This window comes from Habropoda laboriosa, unplaced genomic scaffold (genome assembly GCF_001263275.1).
Source record: "Habropoda laboriosa isolate 0110345459 unplaced genomic scaffold, ASM126327v1 scaffold212, whole genome shotgun sequence".
NCBI lineage: Eukaryota > Metazoa > Arthropoda > Insecta > Hymenoptera > Apidae > Habropoda > Habropoda laboriosa.
Window position 1 is genome coordinate 1,317,786 of NW_017100509.1, and position 11,971 is coordinate 1,329,756.

The window sequence follows — 11,971 nt, forward strand, 5'->3', positions numbered from 1 at the left end:
TATGAAAATATTACTTCACCAACACCAAACAGAAACCTCGAAGGCGCGTATCCGCGTATCGTATCACCGTTGCGTATCAATTTTGACGGGCAAGCGTTGCATCGTTGCGTATCAAAATGTGATCAACTTGCGTATCAAAATAAATCACATTTTGATACACGACGATGCAACGCTTGCCCGTTCTGATTTAATTTCGATACGCAACGATGCAACGCGTATCCGTCAAAATTGATACGCAACGGTGATACATTGATACGAAGCGTTGCATCGTCTTGTATCAAAATTAATCAAATTTTAATACGCAACGGTGCAACGTTTGCCCGTCAAAATTGATACGCAACGGTGATACGATACGCGGATACGCAACGAATGGACACGCACCTAAATTCGTACGGAATTATTTCGAGTTTCACATCGAAGGGAAAGTTTCGAAATAAAGTATACGAATGAAAGATTAAAAATGAAGAATTATTACAACTAGATTATCACATAAGTTAATTTGAAGCATAGAAAGCCAGAGCTATACTTAAACGAGAAACAAAAACAGGATAAAGTCCTATACTGATATAATAATAATATAAAAAGAGCAACGTAACAATACACATACTATGATAAATTTAAAACATAATTTAAGTTAACAATATTTAACATAGGAAAATCTATCTGCTACACAAATGTAAAGTCAAATTGTATTAATAAAAAAGTAGGGCATACCGTGTATAAATTTTCGAATACTTTCAATATTTAAACGAATATTTCCAATTCTAAAATTAGTAATATACGACATTACGTATAAAATTTAATTAATTAATATTCAGAAAAATATTTAAGCTACGTATGAAACTTAATTATTTATGAAACGTTAATTCTCTAACACTTAAACAATTGTTCTACTTCTTAAATGAAAAATTAAGAACAAGTTGGAAAAAAAAAGGAACAATTACACGTAATATTTCGTTTAAAGCTATAGTAATAGTACATCTAGCACTTTCTTCGATCTTTACATGTATTTCAATAATTGTGAATTTCAATTAAATCGATCGTTTCAGACAACCTGCGCAGAATTATTAGTCCATAACTGTATTGTACTCGATACAATCCTGAAAATCTTTAAAAAACTACCAAGGTCTCCACATAGGATCAGCTTCGTCGACTCGTTCCACGTCGATTTCTTCGTCGTCTTCGACTTTAACTTCTGTTTTAACTTTTTTCGCTGCCTGTTCCACTTTGCGATCCTTCGTTTCAGAAATACACTTCGTGTCCATCTCTTTACTGTCGTCGACAGTGGTTATTGTGTTGCACTGAGGAGAAATGTCACGAATCGTTCCACGATGAGTCATTGCATTTTGATTGGCTGATATCACTTGAACGTTTTCGATGGTGGAATTTGCGAGAGAAGGTGCTAGCAAATCAGCTGTGAGGTTCAAGCTTGCTAGAATTTGCGTTAGCACGTTTGTTTTCGGCTGAAAGTGTATGGTAAATAATGTGAAATTAATAAATGATGAATAATTTGCAAAAACAAAATAAACGAAAGAATTTACAAATAATTACTATTAATTAATAGTATGAATCACCGAAAATATATAAAATACTTCTAATACACTTGACAGACGAATGCAACAGGTGGTCTTCACCACGTGTCAATGTTTACATTAGATAACAAACGAGAGAAATGAATAAATGATGAATAATTTGCAAAAACAAAATAAACGAAAGAATTTACAAACAATTGGTATTAATTAATAGTATGAATCACAGGAAAATATTTAAAATACTTCTAATACACTTGACAGACGAATGCAACAGGTGGTCTTCACCACGTGTCAATGTTTACATTAGATAATAAACGAGAGAAATGAATAAATGATGAATTATAAGTACAAAAGACACGAAAAAATGTACAAACAATTGTAAAAAATATTTAAAATAATTCTAATACCTTTGAGATGAACTTAATTCACATTAACATTCCTCAATTTCTAAACCAACTACATAACAAACTACAATTCCCAAAAATTCAAGCAAGCGCAAGTTCAACAACGTCCCGCCAATCACGAGACCTCGTACATCATAATCCTTCACCAACAAAAATACGAAGGCAATGACGTCGAAAATTTCTGTCGGAAAAGATTCTCCGTAGAGATAACGCGAGATGAAATTCACCGATCACTCGAGACACGAAGTTGCAACGACAACTCATCCTCCCTCGAGCACGAGAAACCCGGTCAAGTGCAAAAATGAAAACAGGATGCACGTGTCAATCTCGGTGAGGAGCGCGAAGAATTATTCGCCGGATTCACGGCCGGCCGGTACTTTCGCCTTATTGTCTCGCGATTATCGATGAAGAGATAATTACCGACGAATTCGTTTGCCGGCTCTTTTGAAGACCAGCTGCGAGGTGCCTGGCTAACCTTTCCGCGCCTTCACCTGGAAGAGCCGAGAGAAATCTGTATGCCTCAGCTGCACAGTGCCCGAAACCAGACAGCCACCGACTTTCGGCCGAAACGTCGTCGCTCTTCGTAATCGTGCCCGACAATCCGGAAGATTGCGAACCCTGTAGCCTTTGTAAATGGCGCACCGTCAACTCCAGAATGTCCGCTTTCTCCAGTTTGCTGATGTCCTCTCCTTCCGTCTGCAATCGATCAATCCATTTCGATTCGGTGCATAGGGATCGTGGATCGACGGTCTGCCGAGGTCAGAATGGGTGTACATTCTTGTTACGTCGAGGACACGACCGTTGCGTCTCGATTAACGTGTAAATTGAACGCGACAAGGTGTTACACAGGTATTCAGGTATCTTTGAATTTTTTTTTTAATGGAATCAAGGGAATTTTTTGGGGGGGAAAATTTGGAATTAGGTTTTGTATGTTTCAGGGGTAGAGGAAATTTCAAGAATTTTCACAATTTTTCAATATTTAATGACAAATTTAGCAAGACTTACTTCGACAATCTTTCGATTATTTGTTTAATAGACTAAAGTCTGGTAGAAGGAGATAAGTTATTATTAACGGAAGAAAGAGTTAGCGTTATGTTAGTTAAGGATCCGATGGGGATATAAACTTTATTCAGGAATAGTAATTTTATTATCAAATTTCATTATATATATTTAATATTGTATTTTCTGTATCAGTGTGAAATTTTAATATTATCATTTACTGTACCAGTGTGAAATTTTAATATTATTACTTAAGTAAACTATATTTCTAAATTGATCGATAGATTAAAATTCGTACTTATTAATAACAAATGTAAATTTTTTCATTTCTAGATTCCTAAATTCACAAATCTCAGCAATTTCGAAGCACACTCCACTGATTAATTTACTATGAAATCTAAATTCTTTTCTGTATCAATAATAGGAATTTCGCGCCATTCCGCAAAGTGTCCGCAAGAACAATTCACGTCCAACGTTCCACGTAAAACTAAAAGTGATTAGCAGACTGTGTGTGTAAACGTGAAACGTAATTATCGTCAGCGTAAATGCCCGTTACACATTCGACACACCTGTTCACCCAGCGTCGAATCTTTCATTCAACGATCGAACACCGAAATTACTCGTTCATTAATATTGTCACCTTATCCAGCATAATTGCCGACAGTTAGAATCGGGATAATTTCGTTCATTTTCGACGAAACCTCCAAAGTTTCTATAATTATAGGGTAAGATTTTTTTGCACATGTGGCACGATGACCTATTAAAAAAAATTCAACGCGTAACACATCCGGTGGAAAGTTTTTCATCGCATAAGAAGGTGTGAAAGTAGCTTATCAGCAACATTGAATGATGCAATTTATTCGCACTCAGGAACCGTTTTCAAGCGTTTAAGATGCACTTTAATTATAAACAAGATCATTACGATACAAGGTTGCAATGTGGATAATGAAGTATCGAGCAAGTAGGTTGACAATATAAACGTCGAAACGGAAGGAAGAAAGTTTTTAATTATCTTCCCGAGATGTGTTTCTCTTCGTTTGAAAAATTGTGAAAGAAACGTGTGCGTGATTTGTCACGAGTAGTTTAGAAATTAATCAGACATTTCCATTTAGGTCAAGTCGAACGAGTGAAAAAGGGAAGGAAAAGAAATTGATTATACTGTTCCATACTGTTCGAAAGCCTGAGAAAATCCTCGTTGGACAACATTTTATGCAACTTCTACCTCTTTTCCCGGACTTTTTCCACTCGAAAGAATCTCCGAGCGGCCGGCCGGCCAAGATCTCTGAAGTCATTATCAAAATGAACTGCTATCTCACGATCGAACGTGAAAAAGGCGCGTGTATTTGTTTAACGCGATCATTCCGACAGAGGAACCGAGACGAATTTGAATTTCAAAGGCTCACGTAGGCGTCTTAGCGTGGAGTGTTCACGGTTCGTGGTTTCGTGAAACGATCTGAAAGGAGAATCTGATCGACCTGACGGCGTGATCGATGAATAATATCGAACAGACCGGCGAAGCAGCGATTTTTCGTCGAATAACTCCCAAGTAATTTCATATTATTTAAATAATCTCGTAGTGAAAAATAATTTTGATACTTATGCCTAAGTTCGATCAGATTTTTCTTTCTCTTTTATTGTACGATTTAAGTTCGTAAGTGTTACGTGAGAAATTGGATAAATTATTCAATTTTCTAAAACTACTTGTTCTTTAAATAAAATATTTTGAAAAGGTAGATTTGAAAGACATTTTTGAAAAGTATTGGTGGTTTTAACATGTTTACGCAGTTACTATAAGATTTTGAAGTAGATTTGAGAATGAATTTAAAAAGATTTTAAATGTTTTATGATTTTTTGAATGAAATTGATTTTAAACAGGTACAAAATGATACTTGATTTACCTTGAGAGTACCATAGGACGGTAAAGAAGGTAGAAAGCTCGCGACGGTTGCTTGAAAATTCAGTAGGTGGCAGAAGGTAAGAACTCGCACTGGCGGGAAATTTGAAATTATTCGTTAAAACCTAGACAATTAATTCCCATGTTTCTATTGGTAAAAAATGTCTTCCCTATTCACTGCTTTGTCATAAATAAAACAAAGAGAATTTGAAACTCGTTACGAAGAAGCTTTAAAATAAAAGTAAATAAAAGTAAACGCTAACCTAAAATTTGTTTCTTAAACCCAATTATCCGTACAATTTAACGTCGTAAAATGTTCACATGCAACTTTCTTCGAAGAAGCGCAAAAGCTGGCGCAATTTCAACAAAATCAGGCTAGTAATCCTGAAAAACGTGTACCTGCAAACGCTTAAGATAACAGCCTGACATAATTGCGAAATTGCAAGCTTTACATACGCACAAATTCGCAAGGAAAAGTTGCTACACCGGTAATACCACTTCGTGAAATGCGTTTTGTCTTCTTTATTTTCGTACATAACGTAATTTTACTATTACGATTCAGACATCGATGCGATACAAATGTCATACAACCAACAATTAAAGGAGATTACGGTGTATCTTAATTGTTAATCGAAAAGAAGTTGCACAGACGCGGTAATAAAATTAAATTTGCAGTTGTGCGTCTCTCGTGTTATGCTACGAGAGTTGCGCGTTGCAATTCTTCTTCGACGTTCGTCGAATTAAAGAACGCTGAATTTGAAATTTCGAAAAATTTATTTACTTGTTTCTTATATTATAATTGCGCCAAAGAATGAGTGTGTAAGTGAAAAGCAAAATGGAGCGTGAATGGACAAGGAAATAATATACTGTAAACCAAGAAATGCTAATTTTTGAAACACCAATTTAGGGGAAATATTTTCTTTCGATGAACGAAATAGCCACGCTACTTTTAGTATTAATATTAATCTTTCTTATCGATATTTGATTGATATTTCAGCGATTAAAGCGAGAAAGAAAGAAATCTCTGGTACTGTGTACTCTAATTTCCCAATAGCCAAAATTCCATACTCCAGTATCGACTGTTTGTAAAAATCAAGCAATACAAATTAAATTTCAGAATACTAACAACTCAAAAAAATACCGCAACAATCTACCACAATATTATCAGTAAGAAACACGCGATGGCGTGATCTCGAGTAATCACAATCCCGCTTTATACACTACTTTGCGCTCTTTAAAAATCGGATAAAAAGAATCCTTATAAATCAGCCGCAAAGGGAGAAAACAGAAATAAGTATAATTTATTGCGCTTATTATTCAATTAATTCACGCCGTAAAAAATACACACAGACGAAAGTTCCCTTTGTCGTTGCATAAAGAAAAAAGAAAAAAAAAAGAAAAAAGAAAGTCATTATTCACACTACGAGATACTTAATCAGAATACAGTCTTATCGGAACTCTCGATCGTGATATCGTCTGTTCTCCATTTCCACTAGCCGCCCACAGAACACGTCGCAATTACACCGCGCATTATGTGTAATGAACATGGTCGAAGCGTTAACTACCGGCTTGATAATTACGCGGCGGTCACGTGTGTAAGTAAGCTTGACACTCTGGGGGAACGGTGTGCGGTTTTCCCACGCTCCTAGGAATATTTAAGCACCAAATCGATTGCACGCGTAGTTGCGGACCGAGAATGCATTTCCTGCTGCGAGCGACTCGTGAAATTACAGAGGGGAAACGTGGTATCGCGAGCGCGGCCAGTAAGTCGAGCAAGAAACCGTGGCTTCCTTCCAAAGGTTTCTCCGCTGCACGGGAAAAAAGCATAGCACGTGCTCGTTCGACCAATGTATCGCCTTCATCGGCCATCTCATCGCACTCCGATGCCTCTCCGCTAGGCGTTTTTAACATTGTCACCGTGTACGTACGTTGCTGTCGTTGCTCATTGAGGATCCTTTGCTCGATCGGATTTTTCGCGGGAGATTTTCCACGGCGAATTTGAAATTTTTCGCGGGCAATTTTCGACGGCGAATTTGAAATTTTTCGCGGGAGATTTTCCACGGCGAATTTGAAATTTTTCGCGGGAGATTTTCCACGGCGAATTTGAAATTTTTCGCGGGAGATTTTCCACGGCGAATTTGAAATTTTTCGCGGGAGATTTTCCACGGCGAATTTGAAATTTTTCGCGGGCAATTTTCGACGGCGAATTTGAAATTTTTCGCGGGCAATTTTCGACGGCGAATTTGAAATTTTTCGCGGGCAATTTTCGACGGCGAATTTGAAATTTTTCGCGGGCAATTTTCGACGGCGAATTTGAAATTTTTCGCGGGCAATTTTCGACGGCGAATTTGAAATTTTTCGCGGGCAATTTTCGACGGCGAATTTGAAATTTTTCGCGGGCAATTTTCGACGGCGAATTTGAAATTTTTCGCGGGCAATTTTCGACGGCGAATTTGAAATTTTTCGCGGGCAATTTTCGACGGCGAATTTGAAATTTTTCGCGGGCAATTTTCGACGGCGAATTTGAAATTTTTCGCGTGCTTATTTGGAATAGGTAACTAACGTGACAGTGGAAATTTTTTGGAATTACATGGAAAGTGTTGTGAAAGAGTATAGTTAAATACGAATGGAAACAGATGGCTTCGGTATAAAAGTAATTATAATAAAAATCTGTGTTTCTTTCTTGAAAGAAAACTACTCTATCTTGACTAATTGTCGACCTTGTAATAAATCTACGAAGAAACAGTCAAGGAAGCAAGTATTTAAATGACTTTATGAAATGTAATAAAGTTTCTTTGAGTAATAGTTTCTCAATTACGTTTAATACGATACTGTCGAATAATACATACCTCTAATGCATCTATCATAAGATTCTTTAATTCGTCCAGGCACTTGTTTATCCGTGCACGTCGTTTCCTTTCCAGGAGTGGTTTCGTTATCTAGTGGAGATGAAGTAATTATTTCAATTAAATATTTTCCTAATGTTAACGAAGTTGTTATACTAGTTTCTACACATGACAATTGCGAGAAACGTTAAAAACGAGTTAAAATTTCCCTTTTATACTTTCAGCGATTAATAAATGAACGCAAATTTAACGTTCATTTCCATGATTTATGCCATGAAATTAGTTTCCCTCCGAAAGCTCTAATTACTTTATTACTATAACACGCAAGCAGAGAATAAGCTTATATTTCAATTAATTAGATCGTAATCAATATCACTATTACTTGTATTTAATTTAATTACACTGATTGAAGGCGTTTAATTGAATAAACACAGAGACTGTCAGAGTTTCTAATTTCTCCACGAAATACAATAAGAAGGAATTATTTTACTTTAATCCTTTGTATCACTTACTTTTTTATACTGATACGTCCTGGAAACTGGATGAGGGTATTCGTATGACATCATTGCACGACTTGCTATATCCCTTCAAGCTTTGACAGATACCGCTACTTCACATCTGACTAATAAGAAAAAAAGTCTTCACTTCGAAATACGAATAGAAACACGAATTTACTTTTAACACTGTTCATACGCTACGCTGGATTTCAGTATGTCACAAAGACTGTCGTTCCCGATCTCGAGACTCCAAAATACAGTACGTATTAAAATTATCACTATAAATTTCTGTCAACATTATTTTATCTGTTCAACAACTTTGATTAAAATGCGGAAATATTTCTATCAAAACATCTTCATTCAAATGAACACCGAAATTAATGCAAGAAACACAAATTGTACCTCCTATTATTCGCTTAATTATCCCTTTACTTCTATTCTCAATTCTACTTTCAAATTCATCAATAATCTACATTCCGGAGAAACGCCGATAATTAACCACCGCTTCGCCTAATGCTTCACATTCTCCTCCCAAAATGATTAAAATACTCAGAAATCATCGTTTCGTAACTTGGCGCAATCGCTTACCTCTTATCGCCCCAAAAAAAAAGACACCCCTGAAATCACAAACGGTGCGAAACAAGAAACAGAACCGTCGCACACAGTGGCCAACAGTCCGAGTAACCTAACCGAGGAAACTTCGTCGACACTTTGTTCACGGTACCATCGGAAAAACCCGCAAGACAGAAAATGACAGCGGAGAGAGTGAAATTTTCACTGACATTAGACAAGCGAACGCACCGCGTGCAGTCTCTAGACAAACTGACTCTCCGCTGCCATTCAAGCGGCCGCTACCCTCACCAACTTCAAACCCTCTGCAGAAGCTACTTCTCAGGCAGAAGGTCGCTCTAAATGCTTTGATTGTGTTGCACCTACACCTTGACGCGCGCCGGGCGTCCCGACGCTCGTTGCCTCGCTGAAACTTGTTTGGATCTCAATTCGATCATCGTCGTGGTGGATGCTGCAACGCGAGAACTCTTTGCCAAGCCTAATCGGCGAATTTTTTTATCCGAGTCGAATTTATCTTCTCACTTTCTTAGATTATCGCGCACTATTTTCTGTTGCTCTCTTTCTTTCTCGGATATTAGGTGCATTTTAATTTTTGAAACGAACGTTAAAGCTACCTTTTCTAAAATACAAGTACGCATGCTGGAAGATGAATTTTCTGAAAATTAAACGAACCTTCTTTTAACCCTTTGCCTTGCAACGACGAGTCACATTCGTGACACTGCCAAGCCTAATCTGCGAACATTTTATTCCTGTGAGTCCGAGTCGAATTTATCTTCTCACTTTCTTCCATTATCACACTATTTTCTGTTTTCCTTTTTTGCGGATATTAGGTGTATGTTAATTTCTGAAAGGAATGTCAAACCTACTTTTGATATTTGGAAAGGTTTCTTTTCAAATATAAGTATGCACGCTGGGAGATCAACTTTTCGAAAATTAAGCGAACCTTCTTTTAATAACGAGTTACATTCGTGACACGAATTTTTTTTTTGAAATATAAGTACGCACGCTGGAAGATCGATTTTTCGAAAATTCAGCCAACCTCCGTTTGACCCTTTGCCTTACAACGACAAGTCAAATTCGTGACACAAATTTTAATCGACAGAAACAGTTGTGTTACTTACTTCTTATCTGACGCAGTATCGAGCCTGAAAACACCATAACCGGTAAAAAAAGGGAAGAATCCTTAAATAAAAGGGCTAAGAAAGGAGAATATAAGGAATCGAGGATTGCAGCAGCGTCGAGTTAGAATAATCGGAAAATTTCTATTCCATTCATGCCCGCCCATATCTATTTTACTTCTCCCTTAACAAGTAGAACACGAAGAGAAGTACAGGAAGCTGCGGACGACGAACGTGGTAGAATAAATTATCGATAACCAAAAGACGAAGAAACACGCATCGACAGATCGCACTGATTCACCGAAAAACAATTTCTTATCTGTGGACAAGTTGAAGCGTTAATTAACATTCTAAAGGGGCCGTTCGTACGTGGACTAACAAGGAATTTTCGAAACGTTATTTCCAACACGGCCGAAGCCATCGGACGTGTCGGATGATCGTTCGACAGTCGCCATTTAACGCGGCCATTAAGAAAGGAAACGAGACACGTTTCATGGTGTACCTTCGGGACAATTGCGAAATAAAACTTTTGCCCGGTTTAATTAGTATATAACCTCAGTTCCTCCTTCGAGAATTCATCCTCGGCTGCGCATGTCCCGTTTCCAGCCTAATTATAAGCAATTTTCGTCGTTTATTCGATTCTTCGTGGTTACTCCGGTGAACTATACGAGCCGTTTGGAAACTTGATAATTCATAATGCCCCTACAGCTGCTCCACGATAATTATTGCCAATTAATATATGCCCCCGTGTACGAGAGAGAGAACGTTTTATGGATGTTTGCTTGCGAGAGCGGCGTCAGAAATGGGAATATTTGCATAATTCGTAATTACAGTTATACCGAGTTAAAGCTGTGGCGAACAGAAACTGTTCGCGTGGTACACGATTAATCGCTTCCCGGATATTTAACAATTACGAATTCAGTTTAACGAACGAAGATTTTTCGAAGATTTCGTGTAACGTTCGTGCGTTCCGAGTGAAATGATAAGGTGCGTGGCGAAGTTTAAACCGTCCTATCTCGGTTTCTAAGAGGTGAAAGTTAAATGGTATTTTCCTCGAAAAATTCGATTATTATTGGTAAAAATTATCTGAAATTTTTCGTGAGATGAACAGGGGTTTTCTGCTGTTGGAGAGTGGATGGACGCTTCGTCGCAGATTTTACCGTGAATTCGTGCGAATCTTCGCTCGTTGAAAAGTGAAGAAAAGCTGAGAGAAAGAGTTTCGCAGATCGGATTTTTCGAGAAGCTTCACGTGCACGAAAGTGTCCTTAAGGAGTGAAGATGTGAAGTTAAGAGGAGAAACGGTTCGATTAGCAGACACGTCGCGGCCCGATGGAATTCAAGGGAGCCCTTTGTCGAGTCTCTCAAGAACATCCTCCCTTTATCGTCAGATTTTCGAGCCGGTCTCTTGAAGGCTCGATAAACCAGCAGACGAATCCCTCCATTAACATTATCTCTTGTCAACCAACCAGATACAGTTACGTGAGCTACACAGATGCAGCTTTCTGCTCGACGCTTTCAGAGTGATTCGCTCCAAACGCTCGAGAGAGTGCTAGAAGGAAGATAATGTTTGTTCGCGACTCGACGACTCGCCAGAGCCTCGTGGAAATCTTACAGAACACGCAGCCTTTATTTTTTCTCAAGTACGTGTCTAGCCACTTTACCAAACGAGCTGATTCTCGTTAGCCTCCGGTTGGTTAATCGACAATCTTTCCAACGATTACCTTTTCGTGTAGTTTCTGTGTAAAAGTAGAGAAAGACGTTCGAAATTTTGAAAATTATTCGTCACATTCCCTGAGTTTAGCCTCCGATCGGTTACTCAACGATCTTTCGTGAAAATTTCAATTTTTCTTTCGTGAAAAAAATAGGGAAAGGACGTCGAAAATTTTTTAAATTATTCACAAACCTGAGTGTGATTGCTCTCTGAGCGCTCCGAGTTCCCAGGAACCTGAAATCAGCGCCAAATTTTAGGGCAAAGACGAATCATTCGAGGAAACCGAATAAAACTTAGGCGAATGTTGGACACGAGAAAAGGTGCGTTTATAACGAACGACAGGAAATAAATTTAGCATCGAGCATAATTGCACAGTTTCTTGCACCTGATAACGACGCCC

General features: G+C 37.9%; 1 protein-coding gene across 1 annotated transcript; it reads right to left on the reverse strand.

Moving 5' to 3' along the window:
• Positions 1-1,118: 1,118 nt before the first annotated feature.
• On the reverse strand, positions 1,119-8,241 carry LOC108576269 (enhancer of split mbeta protein-like). The gene is made up of 4 exons (XM_017939227.1): positions 8,188-8,241; positions 7,679-7,768; positions 2,357-2,632; positions 1,119-1,463 (listed from the first exon to the last, which is right to left on the reverse strand). The coding sequence occupies exons 1-4, from the start codon at positions 8,239-8,241 to the stop codon at positions 1,119-1,121; spliced, it is 765 nt and encodes a 254-aa protein (XP_017794716.1).
• Positions 8,242-11,971: the final 3,730 nt, after the last annotated feature.

What these genes read in the sequence shown, in the direction of transcription:
- LOC108576269 (XM_017939227.1), bottom strand. Translation starts at nt 8,241, where the DNA reads ATGATGTCATACGAATACCCTCATCCAGTTTCCAGGACGTATCAGTAT. An exon ending in TTATGATAGATGCATTAGAG is followed by an intron (nt 2,633 to 7,678) that starts GTATGTATTATT and finishes GATCGATTGCAG; the next exon opens with ACGGAAGGAGAGGACATCAG. An exon ending in GCCGGCAAACGAATTCGTCG is followed by an intron (nt 1,464 to 2,356) that starts GTAATTATCTCT and finishes ATACACTTTCAG; the next exon opens with CCGAAAACAAACGTGCTAAC.